The sequence below is a fragment of the Labrus mixtus genome, chromosome 4 (assembly GCF_963584025.1).
Source record: "Labrus mixtus chromosome 4, fLabMix1.1, whole genome shotgun sequence".
Taxonomy (NCBI): domain Eukaryota; kingdom Metazoa; phylum Chordata; class Actinopteri; order Labriformes; family Labridae; genus Labrus; species Labrus mixtus.
In genome coordinates, this window is record NC_083615.1 from 6,832,407 (window position 1) to 6,856,313 (window position 23,907).

The window sequence follows — 23,907 nt, forward strand, 5'->3', positions numbered from 1 at the left end:
TGTTGGTCAATCCAGCATAGACTGTGGTCCTGCTGTAAATGCTGACATACCACATCTGAATTCAACTGCTGCTAGGAAATAGTTGCTAACATATGCTCTGTGTAGCGCAGTAAATCAGTTTCAACCTTTTTAAGATAACAAAAGACAAGACGACACAAGACAACAACGAAGCCAAACAAAACAAATCAGGGAATGTAACACATTTTGTGTCCGGCATCATTCACATTTTCAGAATCCAAGAACATCACATATCCAACACGGCTTTCAGATTGTCACCAATCAACACCTCTGCAGCTACTCAATTTATTGTCTTTGGTAAACTCTGCCTGGCCACTAAACTGTTCAACAGTTTGCTTTAAAAAAGTTTTCATTGCCAATTAGTTTCCAAGCTACCACAGAAGAATAACACCCTGCGTCTGAATTCTTCAGACACTTTTGTGCAATGTCAAACACCAATAATTACTGATATAAGAAGCTTTTTTCTTTTTTATCTTTTTTTTTTTTTAAGATTTATTTTTGGTCTTTTTTGTGCCTTTAATGGAGAGATAGGACAGTGGATAGAGTTGGAAATCAGGGAGAGAGAGAGAGTGGGGAATGAAATGCGGGAAAGGAGCCACAGGTGGGATTTGAACCTGGGTCGCCCGCTTGGAGGACCATGGCCTCCATACATGGGGGGGCGTGCACTAACCACTGCGAAGAACCTTTAATTAAAAAATGACGATCTATAAAAGAAACCCTTCAGAGGTCAAACATCTGATTTTACATTACACTGAACCTGGTACATTAAGAAGTCGAGAAGAAGTAACTTATTCTATAAAATACTTCAAGCATGTATTATGTCTTGAATGCACATAATGACCACATCATAACAAAGTGCTCTTGTTGCAGATTATCGGCCTCTGCCACAGACTATCATTAGATTATTCTAACTGATGCATTTATATGAAGGCAACATTTGTATTTTTAGTTGGTCATGGTGGAGCTGATTGTTTTATTGTGTTATTTTAAATTATTTAAATTTGGATTATTACAGTTATTTTATCCAACTGAAGTAGTTATTTAGTCAGAAAAACACAAACCTTTTTTTCATAAATTCCTTTCAACACAAATAACAGTGAATGTGAAACATGCCAACATTGTGTTGTAGAGAAGTTTAAAGTAGAATTGAGGTACAGAAGCTTAATTCATAGTTAAGTATTGTTGAGCAAGTGTAGGCCTACCTTACACAACCAAATGTAAGAGGCTCTCTGGGGAATCCTGTCTGCGTAAGTTTGCCATAAATGTGTGCAGTTCTATAAAGTCTATCACCCTAAACCAGCCCGGCGAGCACTTGTCTGTGTATGTTTCTGTCTCTTTTGTTTACAAGCACTTGTTCTGCATCAGTTCAGCTAAGCGTTGGACTTTAGTTTTCCACACTTTTATCAGAAATGTGTTTGCAGTCACATTCGGCTCTTGCGGTCCTCTGAGTGTCGTCTTTGGCCCGACTCCAGATGAACCACATCTGTCTAAAAGTTTAAAGAAGACACAGCTCCCTTTGCCTCTGTATTAACGCACTGAGTTATCTTACCCAAACAGAAGGGCCCGGCTCCACCTTCCCTCTGCTGCTGGCTAGGGGACATTTACAAAATCTAACACACCACTCAAGAATCTGCACACAAACAAATGTTTTTTTTCTGGGGGAAGAATTCCTCTCCTCTAGTCGTTCCTTTTTTTTTATTCTTCTTTCTTTTTCTTTTGATCCTCTTCATGCATGGTTTATTATCTTTTTTAAAGATTTGTTACCATTTATGTCAGTGATTATGCACCAAAAAAAAAAATCAGTGCCTCAGCCAAATTTTAAACGTTTAATGGAATAAATTTTGTTGGAAACCGTTTGCTTTATATTGCACCTGGGAGGGACACTTCAGGAATTAATGATGTGCATTTCAATCTGCAAAAATGACAAAATGGACCAACATTTGAAAATTAAGTCCATGTTTTGCAGGTGATTCTCTTGCCTGTGGCGTGAGGAGGGAACCTGAAATACTCAAAATGAGATTCAAACACTCAATATTCCAAGAGCTTAAAGTACACACTTCCTTCAATGTCTGTCCCTTCCTTTCGCTGAATTTCTTAGTCATTGGACAGATTTACAAGTTTGAACCCCAACTGTTGGCCTCTCTTCCCAGTCAGAGCGACCGGCTGCTGTTATCAGCTGCTTCAGAAGCTGCCTTTGTGGCCCGCTGTAATCCCTGACCACAAATCCCAAAGTCCCCAAACAAAGTGGTGGTGGATGAGGCAACAAATCCACAGCATCAAACAAGACATAGCGTGTTCTGTTTTTTTTTTTTCGTTTTTTTTTGCTCAAGCCCAGCTGCTTGTCCTCCATCGGTGCATCTTAGCATTCTTTTCTTTTCATGTCTCATCTGTAGTGTCCTAATGGGATTCATCCTTAATACTGCAGAACTGAGACTGTGGAGGTGTTAGTTGGTGGCCTCTGCGACATCTTATGTAATTCTCAGTTACCATCTACCCTAATGAGGAAGATGGCACTGCAATGATTTCTGACTACCAAAGAAGAAGGAAGCTCGTGACATTCAAGAGACACTAGAAGGGCTTCTTACAGCAATGATGAGAAATTCATTCATGTCTTGTGCGCCTTAGAATAAAATCTGTTGAAAAGCTATTGGAGGAGATGCGAGTGAAAGAGGCATCAAGTCCCATTTTATACACACTTGATAAACACAAATGACTCCTCCTTACCTAAACTCTATCATCCAGGTCTACACTCCCTCCTGCCCATTACGCGTCTGATCCAACCCTCACAAAAGGGCCCTAACTCTCTAACTAGGCTCTTCTCTTCTGTCGCCCCCCGGTGGTGGAACACACAAACTCCATTTAATCTGCAGAGTCCCTTTGCACCTTTAAGAAAAAGCTAAAGAGCCAGCTCTTTCATGAACACCTACGCACTTACAGTAATGATATCGATTTAGACAATGATGATTTTGATGATAACGATGATGGTTTTGTTTTATAGATAATAAAGTCTATCTAACCAATGTCTAATGCAGCTTAACTCCTCCTTAGAGCGCCAATATTATCTGAAAACAGTTTCAATGTGTTGCATGTCCCTCTGATCATGTGCAGTATGTTGGTCAATCCAGCATAGACTGTGGTCCTGCTGTAAATGCTGACATACCAAATCTGAATTCACCTGCTGCTAGCAAATAGTTTTATTAATTTATTAGAACTCGACCAGCTGTCCAATGTTGTGCACTCCCTGTCAGCCCCTGTGTACGATCAGACTCATAGCTGTTCTTTGCACTTACTGACGTTGTTCCCTCCTGTATAGATCCTTGTACTTACTCTCTGATGTACGTTGCTTTGGATTAAAGCATCCGCTATGTGACATGTAGAATTGTAGAATTGCAGAATATCAATGATGTGCTTTTTGAAGTCAACGAGGATTACCAGATATGTACTCTGAGCAATGGTTGAAACCTGACTTTTTCCTGTGTAAGAAAATGTGTTCTTTAAACATAATATTGAGTGTCTAACAACATAAATTGTGTCTTTTATCGAAACAACATTTTTATCAGGGGTTGACTATGTAGTCTTTATCCATGCTACATCATCTTAACTGAAAATGTTGGACTCAGTGTACCATGCTCCATTGCAATTTGTCTCTGGTTTTCGTTTCAGCACACATCATTGCATCTTGTATGAGAAAGTAAGTAGGCTTGTCTTCCCGATAGATGGAACATTAGTACATGTTTTTACAAGACCATACTACGTGAACCTTCCTTTTATTTATGTTCTTCTTGAAGTATCATTAGCTGTAATCTTCAGTCTCATGGGGACATCATGTTTGCCATTCACCAGGAGGTGTGGGCCAAATGAAAAGTTATCTTTAATTTTCACTTCCGCACAATATATTTAACCAGGATTAAGAACCAGGATTAAGGATTATTTGACCAGTGTATGTACATGTCCTACTGCTAAACGCTGCTAATGTAAGGTTTGGTGTCATGTCTGATTTTTATGGTCTGTTGTTTGTTCTTTGTGTGAAACTTTATGCATACTTTCTTGCCCAGGACTCCCTTTGAGGGACATTCTGTATGTAGCTCAAGATAAATAAGGGTAAAATAAACAAATAAATAAATAAACGAATAGGTATATATAGAGCCACTGACTGACACATAAATATATCTATCACGAACCGCTTACAGAAAGTGAGGTCCGTTTTCACACAAAAGCACAACTCACCATTTCAGAAAATAAGTGTGTGTGTGTGTGTGTGTGTGTGTGTGTGTGTGTGTGTGTGTGTGTGTGCGTGTGTGTGTGTTCATTTCTACTTTAACAGTAACATGATTTGCTCACTGAGACTGAGGTAAAATCAGATTGAGTTTGAAGAAGATGGGAAAATGTATAAATAAAGAGAGTTCAATAAGTATGGTGTTGCTTTCATTGTCTCTCAGTTTTTATATGGTGTGTCCGGGAGATTCTGCTACCACCACTATTAAAATGTAATTTCATTCATGGTGTTCCGAGCTTTGAAAAACCATCTTTAGAAGCAGTTTATTTGGAGCAAAAACAGAAGTCCATGTTTGCCTGGATAAACCACAAACCCTCACAGTCAACAGCTTCACTTTATAACAAAAATCACCATAAAACTGTCGGCAGCGAGGTCTGCGGAGCATCACAGACACTGACTGCAAAAGAAAGGTTGCCACTGAAAAATTTAAAGATACCCTCCAGACATGTTACGATGTATTAAAAACATTCTGCCTTGAATAACAGTTTGGGTCTGTCAGATGATTTTTTTTTGTTCCACAAAAGAATATTCTGTTTAATTTAATTACTAGAACTGACACATTGCAGCTTCATCTTCTCCCTCATTAGTATTTATAGTGACCTACATGTCAAAGGTTTACACGGGAAGCTGTTTTTTGGTTTAACTTACAGGTAAAAGGAGAGGGATCGTACTTTTCAGTTTTGTAGATTCTCAGAATCGGGGGCATTTCAGAGACAGAAAAGTGGGAAAAAAAACCTGTGAAAATAAAACCGAAACCTGCTGCATGATGTAACAGCCAAAGTTACCATGGGAATTATAACCTTTTTTTTCCAGATAGAATTTGAATGACAATAACCACTTTAAAAAAGTCCATGGTGATACATTTTGTATGTTAAGATTTGTTAATATTTTACAATTACACAACTTGAGTCTGTATGGAGGGGGGGCTGGATGTGTTGGGGAGGGAAGATGGGTGTTTAAATGAAATAACACTGAGCTGAATGAACATCAATATGATCTCCTCACATTTATTTGTTATGTCATTTATGTATGTATGTATATATATATATATAAATGTATGTATTCATTTATGTATATTGTGATTTTTAATGATGTTGGAATTCTTCTAAAATCCCTGAGGCCATTCACCTCCAAACAAACTTTGAGAACAAAACATAATAGTAGGCCTATCATTTTTTTATGTGTGCATGTGTGTGTGTGTGTGTGTGTGTGTGTGTGTGTGTGTGTGTGTTGCAAGGTGCAACACCTCTCAATAACACCTCACACTCAAAGCAATTACCTCCAGGATACAGATGCATCTCTCTACCTTTTAAGACAAAGCATGCCATTTCAAGCTTTATGACAACTAAAACTCTTTAACCCCTGAGCTGATCTGGGCGCTTCACCCTAATGTTGAACTTTTTTTTTTTTTTTTTTTTACGGTATCCTATTCTTACTAGTTGCATTTTAAACTGCATTTTAAAGCTGCACATGTGTACTCTTTGTCTGTACTGTGGCATGTTATGTGTTCTGACCCTTTACATCAGTGAGGGTTCTAACATATCAAGTTCTTCAAATTGAATTGAATTGGGTCTTACAGATCTCTTGCCTTTCAGGTTATTTGAGGCAAAAATAATGTGAATCACTGATTTCCAATCCACTCTGCTTTTGAACCCTTGTGGTGAGGGAAAAATTCTCCCTGTAACTTCAGAGCGTGATTATATGTGTGAGCAGTTGATTGAGTGATTTTAGATTTTTAACACATTTTTGCTCTATTTTCCATAAGAAAAAAGCAAAGGTTAAAATAAAAGCATTGAATAAATATTGCAGCTTATTGATGGGGCCAAACCCCAAAGAGGAAAGCCACTTTTGTAGGTCCTTATGGTCCATGTGGGAGACCCAGGCTGTAGTCAGGTCTGATGTGCTCCAGTGCCCACAACCCAATTTGTCAAAACTTAGAATTCACGCGGTTCCTGTCCATGAGCTCCAGATAGGACACGACCAATCTCTCCTCTCTGTCAGTCCTGCTTTGTGGAGAAAAAGATGATTTTGGCAGTGAGATGCTTTTGGTAAACCATGCACGGCTCAGTGGCCTTGTGTCTGTCAGGGCGGTGTGTAAAGACTTCGGAGCGGATTGAAAAAACGGCAGCCGGTTTGGAGTTGTGTCTCATATCTAATCTTCATGGTAGAGTGAGGCTGACAGCTGACACGTCGTTTACTCAAGTAGGTGATGAACTCCTGACCAACAGGTGAGACCTTTCCCGGGTAGTCTTGTAACTATTTTCTTTAAGCAAGAGCGCTGACTGATACAGTCTGCAAGCTGAGAAAATTATAAAATCAAAAGTTTTTAAGTTTTTTTTAATTTTCAAAACTATCAAAAGGAATAGTCAGAAAGTAAATGGTTTAAAAGGAGACTGGAAATGTTTAAATCATTTTACTGTTCAAAATCGTATGCTACAATATTTAAATATTTATAGAATGTCTTTGTTTCATGCAAAAGCTGTTGAAGATTTGATATTTCTGCAAGGGTATAATTAGTAAGCAGGCGCACTGATGGACTCGAGCAGAGAACTCGGGGACTACTGAGCATCAGTCTGAGCTCCTGTGAAAGCCTGAGCTCTTGTACAATTTAAAAAAAAAAAAAAGACATCAGCTTCTTTTTATCTTCTCAAAGGCCGCAGAGGCTGTTAAAAATAATTAAAGAAACCAAATGTTTGAAGGAAAGTATGGAAGAAAGGAGAGTATTGCTGAGGATGAAATCAGACCCTGAATCCTCTGTGACTTGATGCTAAAATAAAACACAGAGGCGGAGCATGTCATGAAAATTTAACTGGATTCGAGGGAGGCTAATGATCTTTAAGCGATAACAATAGAGTATGAATCTTAGGTCTCTACCCATTTTCATTATAACAAAGACTTGCATGAACGTAAACTAAAAATTGCAATGTTAGCTTTTAGGCTATATGTTTTTATATATATATATATATGAGACAGAAAATTGGAAGATCTTTTGATCATTACATCTTTTTAATTATGGATTGTAGGGGATAAATTGATTTAATTCGTTTTTTAGGAAGCATTTTTTCAATTTACTACTCGATTGTGTCATTTCCACTCATTCAAAACGGTGTTATTCATAATATTATCATGTTGTTTTTTTTTTCCCATGAAGCTCTGCCGTTGCTTTGGTTACAGCGAAGAAGTACCACTCATCACCAGCAGAGGGGGCGCTGTCCCACGTTGAGCCACGCTGTCCGGAGGAAGACGAATGTAAATATTTTTGTGACGTCTCATCCTCAGAGTCATTCATATCCACCCATTAACAAGAATATCAGAGCCTCCACCTCCAGCCTGCACTGCTGTGTATGTGTGTGTTTTCTTCTGACAGTCACCTGACATCGCCTGTTTGACACCACAGCTCCTTTTTTTCTGTGGTCTTAATTCAGACTGCAGCTCGTGCAGGTTTTGTTCTGTGGGTATCATGCAGAAGAGAAGGAAGCCAGAGCCGATTCAACTCAACCCGATCCCCGATGGAAACACTATCAACGGTACCGGAGCCACGGAGTGAGTGTCATCATTCGTCTACTATTATTCTGAGTGGTGACTGAGAGAAAGTGATTGGCTCTTTAATTAACTCAATTCAAGATCCGTGTTAAATTTGCTATAAGACTCATGACCACTGCAGCAGGTGCTCTACTAAATCTGAACAGCTCCTTTAGGCTGCAGTGTGTGTAAACTTATTGAATAGATCTCCAATATAGTGACGTGTGTGTGTGTGTGTGTGTGCGTGTGTGCGCGTGCGTGCGTGTGTGTGCGTGTGTGTGTGTTTGAGGTCATACTAAGGCTGTAACAAATCCTAATCCTTTTCAGAATAATGATAATTTGTAATTTTTGTAATTTATTTCAAGGATAGCCCCTTGAGATGCATCGTCTCATTTTCAAGGGGCTCCTTACGAAACATAAATGAATCATCATAATGCAAAATCAAAATAAAAGGTAAATCCAAAACATAATACCAAACATTTAAACACAGAGACACCCACACCCACACCCACACACACACCCACACACACACTCACAATCACTCACACTTAATGCTCCCCCAAGCCTAGCCACCCACCATCCAGCCAATATTACACAATCAGAAAAAATATATTAAGAAAATAATTGGCGATGATATGATGGTTGAGGCTAACTGTTATATTGAGATGAATCGGATTAATAGATATTAAAGAATCAAATCTAACAGACCAAAGATCCTGTTTTAGAAGACGGCTACAAGTGGCTACCATTAGTCAATAATTTAATATTTGGTTTATTAATTATCTTAGTTTATTGTCCATGAACCTTTTTGAATTGATTGATGATGTGATAAATTAAAGAATTTGATTTAACTAAGCTGGCTACAGGGTTCTAATTTATCATGGTGTCATGGATGACCTGGATGACCTGGTCGTTTGGAGGACTCAAGCCTTTTGTACATAGGGCAGGATCTAACTACTAGACCATCAGCGCCCCAAGATTGTCATCAGTTAATGTCCCTAGGTATTTAAACTGTTTCACCACCTCAACAGCCTGGCCATGAATTAAGGTTCCTAAAGTCAATGATCACGTCTTTGGTTTTTGACACATTCATGTCTAAAGAAGGAGCTCTTTCCCCACTCACTAAAGTCATCCACTACTAGACCAAGGTCACAACTAGATCCCTGGGAATAGAACAGTGGAGGCCCATTTTGTGTTCAAATATTTATAGCAGGTCAAATTGACCATAAGTAAGCACATTGAAGTACCATAAAGAAATATATGTAGAAACATGTTCCTGGTGTGTTAAAAGGAGTTTTGTGTTGACGTGTTATCACCATGGTTTGATCAAACCCAGTAATGGAGATATTAAACTGTTCTGACACTGCATGCTCTCTTTCTAAGCTTGCAGACAAAAGCTCGGTCAGTCCGGCAACAAGCGGAATCAGTGCTGATGAGATTACATAACACGTCATCCCTCGTGATGCCTGTTTTTTTTTTGTTTATTTTTTATGTGTTGTAGAGGTTAAGTATTTCATTGTGTCACCTTTCAGTCATACTACTGAGAGCCATTTGTTTGTTTTCTGAAAGGAATTGCTAAATTCATTAGGCAGCAAACAACTCTTTTTTCTAACCATGTCAGGATGTAACAGCAGTCAGGAACTCTGAAACAGAGATTTGGAAACATGTCGGATTAGCATTACCAACTCACATATGTGTCTGTGTGTGTGTTTGGCATGTGTGTGTTTGTGTCCACTGACTTACACTATGTTGTGACAGAAAGCCATGAACCCTGGCAAATATCTGGTCTTTCGTTTCCATAAAAAGCCAGTTTTACCTCTGAGAGAAAGCATATCCTGTTTCAGTCCAGGGATGGAAGATGACGTGTCCGCGAGCATACATCTGTCCTCCACACTCAGAAAACATTTTGTTCTTCAACACTACATAAACCCCAAACTCCTGCACACCCACATAAAAAAAAGGAGCAGTGAAAAAACAGCATTGCAGGTAGATTTGATTTGTTGTAACTGTTGCCAGGTGCATAGAGTGCCAATTGAAGTTTTCCTTTTTTTTCTAAAGATTGCACAGAATAGTTGGAGCTAGAGTTGAATCTGATAAACCCAGACTCCATTCAGACTAATTTGGCTTTGATTGTTCATTTATATAACAGACTTATCCCATCAGTGGCATGTTCTTGAGAGCTCTAATTAAAAGCAAATCCGGATTTCTGAGTTTTTGTAAGAGGTGAACAACAAGTGAGATCAGAGCACAGTCATCTCTAATAGTGCAGACTTTATGGGAAAAATATATTCAAATTCATATATTACCTGTTTATATCTGCAATGTCACCAGCCCGGTAAGGAAAGATAGGATAGGTGTATATATTTGGGCAGCCATAGTTGTGATGTTACAGGTTTTAGGTGGACCAGAGGGGGACTCTTTCCATGTGAAAGGCTGAAGGTGAATAACATTAGCGAGGACTCAGTCTATGGCCTTGTTCCTCTATAAGTATTATAGAACCAAATTGCCATTGATAAAGTCACAAAACTTGAATTGGTGACCGCACAAACAGTTGAAGGTCCTACACATGGCTCATCGCCCTCGGGCTGCACAAGCGTTCACCATTTCATTGTCATCATGATATGAGAATTTATAACGAACACATCGCAAAAGTCTGCATGAGATCATTTTACACATTCGCTGAAACCCCGAGTATACCTGCCATGCTTTCACATTATTATGATGCTGTCAGATGATGCTCAGGCTATCTGTCTGCTATTCTGATGTAGTGGTGAAAAAAATGCGTTTGGAGTTCAGGAGAAACATGGTGAAACCTTACAGTCTATGGTTGAAACACAGGTATTGTGAAAACAGAAGATTGACAAGGAAAACTTTGCTTTCTACCAAATATGAACAACATTTTTGTCTATCCAACTTTGTATTGTTAACACAGAATTGAAAAATGTTAATCGCACATTACAGTGTAGAGGGTTTTTATTTTGGCATTGTCATGTCTTCACACTTCGGTGTTACCATGAGCTAGATGTCACAAAATGGAAACTGCTAAGAAGATGTGTGATGAGATGGGTTTTTAATTGTTCAGAGCATAAACTTCTTGTAGCTTTACGTTTTTTTACAACTGGTTTTGTTTTTGGGTTGTTTCTGCATTATGTAACTCTGTAAACCCCTAAAGTATACCTATTGCTAAATTATAACTTTTCAACCGTATCTAGGTTATCCTACATGGAAAGCAACTTAATAATACAATACATCCGACATGTGAGCATAAATGTGGGTGCAAAACATGAATTGATAAAACATTTACTTTTGCGTAATATAACTGCATCATTGAAAGAGGTGTACTTATATTCTCTTTGTCTTTTTTGTAGTTTTTGCTCAGATGTAAGGGGAGTGTACCCCCACCTCTTTTTTTTTCATCAGAGGCAAACGTTTCAGATACCAAAGACACCAAATGGATGCAGCCTCACTTGTTGATATGGGTTTGTTTATCCAAAGGTTGTTTCTCCACAGCAGAGGTTTGACTTGTCGTTGTAGAAAACATGAAGGTGTAACTTAAACATTCATGAAGGCTCTGAACTGTAAGTGTTCCAGTAGGCAATAACTGTGTGACAGTGAGCAAGTATGCAGAAAACAATGACCCTGAGGCTGCTGCAGAGAAATGAGATTCAACCATCATTAATTGTGTTATCTACTCCTGTGCCTTTTCTACTGTGACATGTCATACGTACAATGAAGTAGTAGTAATCATTCCAGATGACATGTTGTCTTAAAATCGTTAATAATGTTATAGCTGGAACAAAAAGAGGGAATAAAGGGGGAATAAAGGTTCATGTTTCAAACCAAACAAACAAAAAAAAATAGCACATTTTTGTGGTAATTTGGATCAGTATTGCTCTCACTGGCAGCACAGGTGTTGTATATTTGGTGCAGATGAGCCTAATGCAATCGAAGAGCCCCTCGCTGAAACCAGACTACTCCACTCTGGTTGAAAGGAATTGCCATTACTGTCCGCCAAATGCTTTCTCGGCATGAAATGGCCCGTAGCCATGGGAGAGCTGTACTGAGCGGCCAACATAATGCCAGCCAAGCATGTAATATTATCAGAGGAGATCTGAGAACAAATAAAAACAACCTGTTCCTGATCCACCCATGCAGGCAACAAGCCATATCTTTAAAAAGACAAGAGATCATACGAGCACATGCTGTATATCTAAACTCGGGGGGGAAAAAATCAAAGCTCTATTAGCCCTGAAAAAAGTTACTGTCTGTTTCTTTGGCCTGTTTTGTGCATAATAATGTGTGAAAAAGGATTAACCCATGATTCATCTTCAGTTTGTGATACTGATCCTTTATTGCTTTGACAGTTGTGTTTTACCATTGATGAACTGATGTTTGTTTTCTTTACTCAGATATGAATGCTAGGTTGCAAAATAAATAAAGTTTCTCTTAACTGTAAGTACTTGATGTTCATAAAATATGATGTACTATTTATATGCATTTTGAGTTTAACTCTACTTTTATTTTGGAAGTGAGATGAGGATTTAGGCAGGAATCTGTACGTTAAAATTCTAAGTCATTAAAAAAAGGCAAGAACAATTGATCATCCAGTTCCTGTGGTTGTTAATAAGGGAAGGGTATTACATGCAGCACATTATAATGATCTGACACACGGCGTAAAGCAACTTTCAGTCAGGTCTGATTCATGTTAGCAGCAGATTAACTGCAGCGTTACATGATATGCATGTATGAGGGCCTGATAACTAAAGCCTTGTGTTAAAGGGCTAGAATCGATCTGTTTTCATTAATATAAATGAGATCATTCATAATTTCATGGATGTTTTCTTAACTGTAATACAACCATTGGTTTTATGTTCTACAATTAAAGTAAAGGCCACCTGATCACCACCTCAAGATAGCTTTGAACGCAATTTCACGCAGTAAAAATGTCAGAATCTTTCCAGCTTTTTATAGCAAGCTGCGGCAATATTGGGTCTGTTCTATTCATGTTCTACTGGATGTCCTTGGACATTGTGTGGATGGAGCACAAAAGGCCAGTATCATATTGTGTGGAGTGTGTTTCTGCTCCTCTTCCTTAGTACCTCCAGCCTCCTCCACCTCCGGCTCTTGTCGACAGAACGCCCACGCTGCCCACAGCCAGCTCAAACTCAGTACCTCGTCTCCATGGATATGCAAGGCCCACAAAAATAACACCACTTAACCCTCTCTTTGCCGTGTTGCTGGAGAGCGAGGCCGAGTTATAAATGCACTCCACTGAATCAGGATTAAGTGCAGAAATAAAACAATGCGTAATTGCCACGGAGTTTGAAGTAAGCCTCCTTATCAGCATTATACGAGCATTTTGTAATGCAGAGGGAAAGTACTGGCCTTAGAAGTTGAAAGGAAAACCACAGCTTGTACACCACCAGGCATCTGAAATGTGCTGATCAAGCATGTTTTTTATATATCTGCAAATTTAATCTTTGCATTGAACACTATTTCTACTAAACTAATTTAATACGAAATACCAATTTCTGCCTCTTTTTTTGTCTACCTGAACAGAAATCCACACTTGCTCGTGTTTATACATAATACAAAAAACGTGTTGCAGAAAAGCCTTTTTGTCATCTACATATGACACCTCACTGCTTTTAACTTCCAGATCGAAGCTCAGACTGGCTTTATGTTGCTATATACGTGCGACAGCAAGGTGGGAGGGGCAGAAGATGTCAAAGAGGAGCAGATCAGAAGAATTCGCTCCACTACTGACTTGTCAAAGAAAGGCATCGCTATGACAACAGTGGCAGAGAAGCACAGTCCAAGGAAACTCCATGCTACCTCCACTGGGATCTGTTACCTTCCCATCTTCATGTGTGGTTGCCATTGTTACTAGGAGCTCCTGGAAGCTTTTTTTTTCCCTCCAAGGTTTTAATTGCATAATAAATACAGCAGATCTGGACTCTTGTTTGGGTTGTCTCCCCGAGGTAGCAGGTACCTCAGGGAAAGAACATCTGCTAACATTCTGTCTGAATAGATCACAGGAGCTTTTACTGAGGGTACTATTCATTAATAATGCATACATTACTCAGTCGTCTCTTTGTCTTCCATTATCGTCTTTCTAAGAACAAACTTGGAGGCGCTGCAGAAGAAGCTCGAGGAGCTCGAGTTGGACGAGCAGCAGAGGAAACGCCTGGAGGCCTTTCTAACACAGAAGCAGAAGGTGGGAGAGCTGAAAGACGATGACTTTGAGAAGATCTGTGAGCTCGGGGCGGGCAACGGAGGAGTTGTCTTCAAGGTCTCCCACAGACCCTCTGGCTTGATTATGGCGAGGAAGGTGAGCTGCGGCGCTGAGTTCCGGTTCTACTGTGGCTAAGGCTTTAGTGAAGACTGTGTCAAAAATGTGTTTAGAAGAGATCTGAGCACTGATAATGTATTAATATTTACATTTTTTCCCCATCGTTTTCTTTTCAGCTGTTACAATCCTAACTTTTCTAACAGGTTACATTACTACTCTTAGTGAGAGTGGAGCCAGATGTGTCATTTATTCTATCCTTTTTCAACACTTTGTACAAACCACAAACGTAGGTTTCTGTTTGTCTACACATCCAAAAAGACTTTATGGTATTATCATTTGGCCCCTCTGACTGATTATGTTTAGTTGTGTATTTCAGTGTAACTCTGTTTCCTTGATTTATTTTTAGTTTCATTTTTCAATTTCAATTAAATGACTAAAATGTTATAACCTTAACTTTATGTGCTCATATTTTCTGGTTTCAGTTGCACTTGAGTTCTACATTTCTGAGTACTCCGTGTTTGGCAGAACTCGCCTTGCTGAAACACTAACTGAAACATGTGTCTACACGATATTTTTCCTTACCGTCATTGCTAACTGTTGCATGTATGATAGCTGGTGGTCTTGTGTGTGTCCGCTGAAAAGGACGCTTAAATCTCCTGTTGTGCTATAGGACGTAAATAAACCCAGATGTGTGGTGTGTTCCAGCTGATCCACCTGGAGATCAAACCTGCCATCAGGAACCAGATCATTAGGGAGCTGCAGGTGCTGCATGAGTGTAACTCCCCTTACATTGTGGGCTTCTACGGGGCGTTTTACAGTGATGGAGAAATCAGCATCTGTATGGAGCATATGGTACTTATCAGTAATATCAAGGCATTCTTCTGTTTTAAGCGCTGCTGTACAGTGTGTAAAAAGTGTCTGGCTTTATTCTCATTCATCGTACTACCTCACTGGTTTTATAAGAATACCTTTTTGTTTAATTATATTTGATTTTTTTTCTACATGCTGGCTGTAGGACGGCGGCTCCCTGGACCAGTCTCTGAAGAAGGCGGGCAAGATCCCAGAGCAGATCCTTGGCAAAGTCAGCATCGCTGTGAGTAGCTCTCACACCTCTCCTACCCGTTTCAGGCTCTTCTCATCACACTGCAGCTATATTTGTATAGCAAGGATTTTTTCACTGTTGCATATTAATGTACATTGTCTTGATTGCCCTACCCAATAATCTGAACCCTTTCTGTGCTGATATTCAATATGTGTCTTTCCAGGTCATCAAAGGGCTGTCGTACCTAAGGGAAAAACACAAGATCATGCACAGAGGTTGATTCATTTTTTGGATATTTTACAGACGTTAAATACATATATACCAGCCGGTACTGCATACATTGTGTGTAAATGTTTGAACATAGTCTTACCTTGACAGGAAACATATGCATGTACCAAGCAGCGCAACATGCACAGGGCAGTTTTTTCTTGTTGTGCTGTTGTCCGCTTTCTGTTCCCAGTTGAACACTTGCCCAACATGTCCTTCTAAATATTGGATGTCCCTCTTTCAGATGTCAAGCCCTCCAACATCCTGGTGAATTCCCGCGGTGAGATCAAGCTGTGTGACTTTGGAGTGAGCGGACAGCTCATCGACTCCATGGCTAACTCCTTTGTGGGCACTCGCTCTTACATGTCTGTGAGTGAAAATAGACACGCTCCTCCTTCCCTGCTGCTCTCATTCACACATTAGCCTTTGGGAATCTCGTTATAATGAAGTCTCAGATTTAGACATGCAAGGCAGTTAGAGTCTCCAGTTCAGGTCAAAATCCCAAATCAGATGACTCACAAAGCATCTGGAAGCATGAAAATCCCCAATTTGCCATAGTATGCATTAACTCAATAGTTACTGATCTGACAAATGTAGTGGATCTTTATTAGGTTGCTTTAGCCTGCAATCTAACTTAGTCTTGGAATTAAAAGGAATTTCAATTAGGGGTGCACCGATGCATTGGTTTAACATCGGTATCATCCGATATTTGCTCTGTTGACAGACATCGGCACATCCGCAAATAACCGGGCATGAACTGACGTCAGTTAGCCGATGTTTATTTGTTGTGCCAAATCAATCTAATGCTGACCTCCAGTACACCTTACTACTGATTCAGAGAAGAATTGTTTTATTGGACAGATGAAGTCACCAAGCTCTTGACTTTCTTTTCATTGTCAAACATGAGAGAAAACGTGTTGCATTGTGGGAGTCTTAACACCAAAAGAAGTCATGAAACAAACATCGGTATCAGAATCAGCAATCGGCTCAATTATTATTTCAAACATTGGTATCTGCATCGGATTTTTTCAATCAGCACACCTCTAATTTTAATCTATTCAATCATCAATCGATCTATATTTGAGTAGCGCCAGTTCATAACAAATGTTATCTCAAGACACTTTGTAGAAAGAGCAGGTCTAGACTTTACTCCTTCAATTATTCATGGTAGGGTTAGGAATCACTGGGTAACATGATACGATACATGAGTAACAACGTTGATATAGTGCAGAATCAATTTTTTGTCCAACACTAAATCCTAAAAGTATGTGATGATTACAAGTAGAAACCCGCCTAAAGCCTAGTAAGTGAATTGAATTCCGATTCTGAATGTGCATGTAATGAACCCCAGATTTCCTTCAGCCTTATTTGTTAAGCTTCCATGTGTTATATGTATTTATTGTACTATCATAGAATCAAGTGTTTGATATAGTATTGATGTAAGTACATGTGTGTTTTGCAGCCAGAGCGTTTGCAGGGCACACATTACTCTGTTCAGTCAGACATCTGGAGTATGGGTCTGTCCCTGGTTGAAATGGCCATTGGACGCTTCCCCATCCCACCACCTGATGCTCACGAACTGGAACAAATATTTGGCTTCCCAATGGAAGGGGAGGCCGCCTCCAGTGAGTCCTCCCCGAAGCCCCGCCCCCCCGGGCGACCAGGCAGCTGTAAGTCAATGACCATTTTGTAATGGGAAGGAGTGGCTGACAGCGCCTCAAAATAATCTCATGACAATAAAATGGTTTAACACAAATAATAACAGAATTGTAATTTACGTGGCATCTGTTGGTGACCACTGACAACAACGAGAACTATGAGTATGACAGATGAATACTCTTATCCCCCTAGCATACGGACCTGACAGCAGACCACCGATGGCAATATTCGAGCTGCTTGATTATATTGTCAATGAGGTGAGTGTGATCACCTGTGCTGATATACACACGTCTGTATACTTAAGCAATGTCACAAAAGAGGGATGTACACACTATCAGCACGGTTGTGATTCTGCAAAAGACAAACACTACTACTTATTTAAATTTTACATTTAGTCTATACACGTTTTATAAGAGACATAAAGCAGTAGAAAGTATTATGCAGCAACAGATAATTCAACTTTCACTGGATCCAGACTGTTGCAAAGAAACAGACACAGAATTGTGTTTTTTAGTTTACTTTGTCTTCATGTCTACATTTTCCCTCAGAGTTTCATTTATCTGTTTCCATCTATCATACAACTAGTAACCGTGGGGGGGGGGGGTTGCTTGGGTATCAACTCATTCAATAGAGACAATGACCTTCTTTAATAGTCAAGATAATCAGGATACTTTGGCAGTGATAGATGAATTAAAAATTCAGTGATATTGTACAACTCTATATGCACCAAATAAATGTGACTTTTTCAATCACATTGTTTGCTCAGGTCTTATTGTTGTATAATGGTGTACAGTAAGGTACTAAGCTCCTGAAGTTCCCAAAAAGGAACATGCTTATATTATTAAACAATATAAATCTTAGCTTTTGGGGATTTTCATTGTAATTAATTAATATATGTTGAATTGGACTTTTATTTTTCAGCCTCCACCGAAGCTACCAGGACTTTTTAGCCCTGAATTTCAAGACTTTGTGAATAAATGGTAAGGAGAAATATTTCCCGGCAAGAAACACAGAAATATCAGTATCTTCCTCTTACACCATATGCCACCTAGTGATGATAAAATGCACTACATTTTTAAAGGTGCCATGTGTCTTTATTTTAGCCTGATCAAGAATCCTGCAGAGAGAGCAGACCTCAAACAGTTGATGGTGAGTGTTTATATTTACAAATATTAGTGTTGCATTCATTTCCCCCTTCCTTATGCATTCTTAACTTTCCATTTCTTCAGGTGCATGCTTTCATCAAACAGTCTGAGGCAGAGCAGGTTGACTTTGCTGGCTGGTTGTGCAGTACCATTGGACTCAATCAGCCTGTGACACCCACACACGGTACTGCGATGTGAGCCTTATCCCTGAAGAACACCACATTCCAAGCTCCCCTGTATTTCTAGTCAGGGTGAACTATTTATTTATACTAAATTATTATATGTGCAATCAAAAGATAAATATAGTTTAAAAACCTAAATGCCAAGTAAAATTAAGACTTTATTGAACAACTCTTTGGGCCACATTGAAGGCCTGTCTACAAAGCCATGTTTTCTAATGACTGAATTATTTCATCATAAATGCTGCTAAACCTGTGTGCTTGATATTCCTCTTTGCCTTGTATCCTTGATGCGCCATATTCAGATCTTTGCTAGCTTTTGTGAAATAAATTGTCTTGTGAATTGAAATGTTGAAAAGCGAGTCTGAGTCATGTGTTTGAAAGAAGTGATTTATTACTGATCTCAAGAAAGTATGGCATAGTGCAAGTCATTGGCGTTATCCTCAAGTTCTTCAGAGGACTCTTCTTCAGCACTCTGCGGTTGATCTCCTTGCTGTAATGACAAAAATGAACAAGTCTTAATAAGATGAACCATTTATACACTGCAGGTCTATAATAGATTTCATGCGGCTCAGGACTTCCATATAATCAGGGTTCAGAAACACGGACCTGAAGTGGAATATCATCATGGTTGGCAGGCTTAAACAAATTAGATACTTTATTGATCCCAGGGGGAAAATGAAGAACTTAGGAGTGAGCTGTGCTTACTTGAGGGGGTGTGAAGGGCTTTCTGGATCTCCTCACTCTTCAGGAACCTGCTCAGGTCATCCGGTGCATGGGCAGGCTGTTAAAAAAAAACAAAAAAAAAAACGATTAAATTCATGTTCTAAATTTTGAAGAATAAACTGACGAGTCTTTGGATGGTTAAACTCAGAACTTCGTTAATATCACAGAGTTTCAAAAACACGGACCTGAAGTGGAAGCTCATCACTGATAAACACATTTTATTTGTGCTGCTCTTGACAGTAAATACTCACTTTAAGCAACTTCCAGTTGAGCAGGCTTCTGCCAGCAGTCATGCAACGCGAGGACCCCAGTGGCCCCCCAGGGACAAGCCTAACCAGACTCAGTGCTTCGAGTCTGCAGAATGATACCCTTAAAAACAAAGTAAGTTTTACCAGTTAATCTGCAGAAGTGCCTCTATTTGCTTGTTAAATTTGTTTACTTATTCAAGGCTATGATGCAACAAGATTTGAGAAATAAGCAGAATTCAAAACATACACTTGGGGAAATGGCAAAGGACTTTAGGTTAGCAGCATTTCCAATGTCATTTACATGTATAGCCCCAACTAATCAACCACTTTCCGGGGAATTGAAACAAGACAATGCAGAACAGAAAAATATCACTTCATGTCAACGCACCTGGGATGTTTCTGAATTCCTTTGAGACAGCAGCATTTCTCCGTTGTTGATGAAGGTCCTCCAACTTCAGTAACCACAGCTCATTTTAAACCTTACCAGCAGCTTGTTCAGTCATGCTTACCTTTTTTGTCCTTCATGTTTAACAATACCATGTGACACTCATCTGTAGCACAGAGGTGGGACATCTCAAAGCCACACGGTCTGTAACTGTACTATGGTTAAATGCATCTTTAGAGCAAGTACTCAGATTTTAAATGTACTGTAGTGAGATGCATATTTACTGTACAAACCTCACTGCCAATTGAAATAGGGTGCAAACTAAATAAAACATTGGCTGAAACAGATCTGCCTGAAAGTCCACTTTTTAATGACATGTTGCTGAACCGATGTGCTCTATATTGCTCCTCACATTTTCCCCCTCAAAAACTGTTTGAAATTGGTTTTAGTTGATATTTTGAATGATAGGCCTGACTCAAGTATTTGAAAGAACTGATTTATTAAATCACTGAACTCCAGTCTGTAAGTATCAATTTATGCCTTGGGCTTAGCAGGTGCTCCCTTCTTTCCAGGCTTCTTCTTGGGCTTCAGCATCTTGGCCTTGATCTACAGAAACAAAGTTCCGAAGTCACAACCCAACAGTTTTAAGTGTAATTGTTCTGCAAGGAGCTAGGAATTGTTAAGGTTCTTACCGTAGGGTCATGCTTGAGGATGGCATGACGTCTTGCTGTCTTGGCATAAGGGTTCAGTTTGAGCATTATCCTCAAGTTCTTCAGAGGATTCTTCTTCAGCACTCTGCGGTTGATCTTCTTGCTGTAATGACAAAAATAACAAGTCTTAATAAGATGAACAACTTCCACACTACAAGTCTGTAACAGATTTCATGTGACTCAGGACTTCCAAATAATCAGGGTTCAGAAACACGGACCTGAAGTGGAATATCATCATGGTTGACAAGATAATACAAGTTGAAGAACTTAAAGCAAGCTGTACTTACTTGGGTGTGCGAAGGGCTTTCTGGATCTCCTCACTCTTCAGGATCCTGCTCAGGTCTGTGTTGGTCATCTTGTGCATGGGCAGGCTGGAATACATGAAGAAATTTTAATTCCTCATATTTCAAGAAAGTAATCAAACATGGCTTTTATTTGTTCAAACTCAGTACTTCGTTACTATCACAGGGTTTCAAAAACACGGACCTGAAGTGGAAGCTCATCATAGCAAAAAGATTATGTGTTGCAGCACACTTGCTCCTGAATTACTCACTTGTAGCCGGCCTTAAGGGAAGAAGGTTTACGCCCGGTGCCATACAGCTCGTCCAACTTGCGGAAAGCGCTCTCTGTCCAGATGCAGAAGCGGCCAACATGACCACCAGGGGCGAGCCTCAGGAGGTTCAGTTTGTTCACGTTCTGCAGAGTGATGCCTTCATAAACAGAGCAGGAGAATTAATATCACTTTAGGTTGAAACTTCTCCTTTCCAAAAGCCATTTTGAGGTAACTTAATCAAGCACAAGCTATAACATGCAAGCCAGGCATTATACATCACCCCAATACAGATTCAAGCATTTTACAATGTAACTGCCTGTATCTCTAGTTTCTCTTTAGTTCAAGTTTGCATCTCTGCACATAACATGAATCACCATTTGAGTAAATCACACACCTGGGATGTTTCTAAAGGCTTTAGTGACACCCGCATCTTGGTTGTAGATGATACATGGCCCTCTGCGTTGGATCCGTCTGCGATTCCTCATCTTACCCTTACCAGCACGCATACGCTGAGAAGCATAGACCTGAGAACAGAAAGTTAAAAATATAACTCTGATAGAAGTTCTGCTTCATTATTTAAGTAGACCTAAGCATTAACCATCAGCAGAGAAAGTGTTCAATTAAAGCTAAAAGTATCTGGAACCACCTGGGGTTTTAATTCTGGACTTTATATCTAATACGAATTCGACTAAGCATACTTCCCAGTCATGTTTTTTTCTGTTCTGGGTCAAGCCAAGAGAACATTTTATAACTTGTGTAGATTACCTTCTTGATGTCATTCCAGGCTTTCAGCTTCTTCAGCAGGAGGACGGCCTCCTTGGTCTTCTTGTAGCCCTCAACTTTGTCTTCTACCACCAGTGGGACCTCAGGGATTTCCTCAATACGATGACCTAACGAACAATATCATTAAGTCAACCAAAAACAACCTTCTGATGGGGGGGGGGGGGGGGGAATGAGGGGTTCTAATCTTGCTCAGAATTATACAAACATCAATACCATGTGACAGCTAAAAGACAGCAGGCAACTGTCACTGTTCACAGGATCAGACGCAAATTACACCATCATGGCAAGTCCACCACTAACTGGTTCTTATATTTCTATACTAGAAATACATTTTTTATTCCTTTTCCACCAACAAGTAATATTTTCCCCAAAGCTTACCTTTGGCCATCACAAGTGCAGGAATGGCAGAGGCGGCCACCGCAGAGCAGATGGCATAGCGCTTCTGGGTTGTGTTAATTCTGCGGTGCCAACGGCGCCAGGTTTTGGTGGGGGCGAACATACGACCGCCGCGACACATCTAGACCGAAGTCAAGGAGGTTTAACAACAACTGCAAAGCAAATTAACAACTTGACAGTAATTATAGAATACATGCTCAGACTCAAATGTTCATCAGCCATCTGTGACAGCATATGACAGTAGGCATTCTGTCACTGTTCACAGAGTCAGACGCAAATTACACCATCATGGCAAGTACTTGTGTTAGCTTTCATTTGCCCCGGCCAACGCAGCAATGTTTGGAGACAAAAAGTGGAACTTTGTGGACTCAGATCAGAAGGATACATTTCCAAAAGCACCCTGGCCAGAGCGGTGGGTACCACCACCTCTCACACGAGGGATACGGGCCACAGCTCTTCCTGTACCCCAGGACTCTGCGCTGGTCTGGTGACCTGAAATCAACACAATTACACATCTTAAGTACAACAACCAACAATTCATTTTGAATTCAAAGGCTTAATTGTCTAACTTAATGTTGAACCATGATGCCAGTTGAACAGAGACTTTTACTCACCTGCCAGTTCACTGACTGCGTAAGGCTGGCGGCTGTTCTTGCGCATGTTGGTGTGAACAAAATTCACAACATCAGGGCGAATTGGAGCCTTGAACACAGCAGGCATGACAACATTCTTGCCTGCGGTTTCTCCTTTCTCGGAATAAACCGAGATCAGGGGTCGGGCACACGCCTAGGAAGCAAAATGTACAATAAGCTTATGCAAGATATTTTATGTAGTGTGTGAGAAAGCTGTACACGATGTAAGGTGCAGAGGCTGAAAAATGATTTGCAGGTTAAAAATAATATTTTTTTTCTTCACAAGATGGTTTCAAAAGGATATGCCACATAACATGTGTAGTCAATGAAAACTAATCAAAATCGCCAGTCACAACCCGGTGAAACACGTAAATCAGTTAATTAAATGCACATTACCCTTAACTTAATTGCAACATCAACTACTTGCAGTCACTATTCAAACAAATTCACCGAGAAATGTGCGGCCCTGCCTTAGCTGGCTTGTTAGCTTCACTTTAGCAAGTCAGTCTTACAGGTCCCAACATAATGTTCGGCGATCACATATTCAGGTAATGTACGCTACGAAAAGTTCCCCGAGGATTGGTAAATGAGGATGACATCTCAAGAAAGATCTGGTAACAGCTTTTTAATAATATGCCACGAAAAAGACAATCACACGTGTCACTGGGTGAAACTACGAACGCTGATCGTCCAAAATGGCACCTCGTGTTAAGCGTCGCTAGCCGGGAGCATTTCTGTTCACTGCTCTATTGTAAAGGTCTCTTTAGCCTCAAAGAAGACAACTATACAGACTATTATGCCATTTACAAACACTAAGATAAGTCTTATGTACATTATAGCGTGTTGGTGTAAATATAAATCCGTATTTTCTCACCATTTTCGGTTATATCTTTTCGGCTCGCCGGGAACCACGCTCCACTCGCTATGGCGGCCACAGTAAAAAGGAAGTCGGTAATTCACCCCAAATGTTTTATGCCTCCGCCCCGAACAGTATCACTTCCGTTGAATAGACATTTTTTTCTCCAGTGTTTTGCTGAACACAAATAATAACAGATTATAGTATATATATGAATA

General features: G+C 39.8%; 2 protein-coding genes, 1 long non-coding RNA gene and 6 other non-coding genes across 10 annotated transcripts; 1 reads left to right on the plus strand and 8 right to left on the minus strand.

The window, feature by feature from the left end:
- The first annotated feature begins 7,576 nt into the window (after positions 1 to 7,576).
- Positions 7,577 to 18,749, plus strand: map2k1 (mitogen-activated protein kinase kinase 1). Of its 2 annotated transcripts, none has more exons than XM_061035452.1 (11): positions 7,577 to 7,837; positions 13,937 to 14,147; positions 14,814 to 14,960; positions 15,124 to 15,201; positions 15,374 to 15,425; positions 15,662 to 15,786; positions 16,916 to 17,087; positions 17,269 to 17,333; positions 17,998 to 18,056; positions 18,180 to 18,225; positions 18,306 to 18,749. In XM_061035452.1, exons 1-11 carry the CDS (start codon positions 7,755 to 7,757, stop codon positions 18,417 to 18,419), a joined length of 1,152 nt encoding a protein of 383 aa, XP_060891435.1. In that variant the 5' UTR covers positions 7,577 to 7,754; the 3' UTR covers positions 18,420 to 18,749. The 2 variants fall into 2 exon arrangements, with proteins under 2 accessions (XP_060891435.1, XP_060891434.1); XM_061035451.1 differs by having other exon boundaries at positions 7,578 to 7,837; positions 16,880 to 17,087.
- Positions 18,750 to 18,776: 27 nt separating this feature from the next.
- Positions 18,777 to 19,371, minus strand: LOC132972544 (uncharacterized). Its single transcript, XR_009672918.1, has 2 exons — positions 19,109 to 19,371; positions 18,777 to 18,893 (listed from the first exon to the last, which is right to left on the minus strand). It is a non-coding gene; the product is annotated as an uncharacterized LOC132972544 (long non-coding RNA).
- LOC132973627 (small nucleolar RNA SNORD18) lies at positions 18,968 to 19,034 on the minus strand. The gene has a single exon (XR_009673036.1). It is a non-coding gene; the product is annotated as a small nucleolar RNA SNORD18 (small nucleolar RNA).
- LOC132973625 (small nucleolar RNA SNORD18) lies at positions 19,267 to 19,336 on the minus strand. The gene has a single exon (XR_009673034.1). It is a non-coding gene; the product is annotated as a small nucleolar RNA SNORD18 (small nucleolar RNA).
- Positions 19,372 to 20,241: 870 nt separating the features above from the next.
- On the minus strand, positions 20,242 to 23,866 carry rpl4 (ribosomal protein L4). The gene is made up of 10 exons (XM_061035453.1): positions 23,708 to 23,866; positions 22,816 to 22,987; positions 22,587 to 22,693; positions 22,184 to 22,322; positions 21,788 to 21,912; positions 21,417 to 21,546; positions 21,023 to 21,179; positions 20,757 to 20,840; positions 20,452 to 20,572; positions 20,242 to 20,365 (listed from the first exon to the last, which is right to left on the minus strand). The coding sequence occupies exons 1-10, from the start codon at positions 23,708 to 23,710 to the stop codon at positions 20,294 to 20,296; spliced, it is 1,110 nt and encodes a 369-aa protein (XP_060891436.1). The 5' UTR covers positions 23,711 to 23,866; the 3' UTR covers positions 20,242 to 20,293.
- Positions 20,646 to 20,712, minus strand: LOC132973628 (small nucleolar RNA SNORD18). Its single transcript, XR_009673037.1, has one exon. It is a non-coding gene; the product is annotated as a small nucleolar RNA SNORD18 (small nucleolar RNA).
- On the minus strand, positions 20,911 to 20,980 carry LOC132973626 (small nucleolar RNA SNORD18). Its single transcript, XR_009673035.1, has one exon. It is a non-coding gene; the product is annotated as a small nucleolar RNA SNORD18 (small nucleolar RNA).
- On the minus strand, positions 21,992 to 22,091 carry LOC132973630 (small nucleolar RNA SNORD16). The gene has a single exon (XR_009673039.1). It is a non-coding gene; the product is annotated as a small nucleolar RNA SNORD16 (small nucleolar RNA).
- Positions 22,396 to 22,495, minus strand: LOC132973629 (small nucleolar RNA SNORD16). The gene has a single exon (XR_009673038.1). It is a non-coding gene; the product is annotated as a small nucleolar RNA SNORD16 (small nucleolar RNA).
- Positions 23,867 to 23,907: the final 41 nt, after the last annotated feature.

Excerpts from the sequence above, each read along its gene's own strand:
- map2k1 (XM_061035451.1), top strand. The coding sequence starts at position 7,755 with ATGCAGAAGAGAAGGAAGCCAGAGCCGATTCAACTCAACCCGATCCCC. Across the intron at positions 7,838-13,936 it reads AACGGTACCGGAGCCACGGA|AACAAACTTGGAGGCGCTGC; the intron begins GTGAGTGTCATC and ends CGTCTTTCTAAG. Across the intron at positions 17,088-17,268 it reads CCCCGGGCGACCAGGCAGCT|CATACGGACCTGACAGCAGA; the intron begins GTAAGTCAATGA and ends TTATCCCCCTAG.
- rpl4 (XM_061035453.1), bottom strand. Across the intron at positions 22,694-22,815 it reads CGCAGTCAGTGAACTGGCAG|GTCACCAGACCAGCGCAGAG; the intron begins GTGAGTAAAAGT and ends TGTTGATTTCAG. Across the intron at positions 21,180-21,416 it reads AGCCTTTAGAAACATCCCAG|GCATCACTCTGCAGAACGTG; the intron begins GTGTGTGATTTA and ends CTGTTTATGAAG.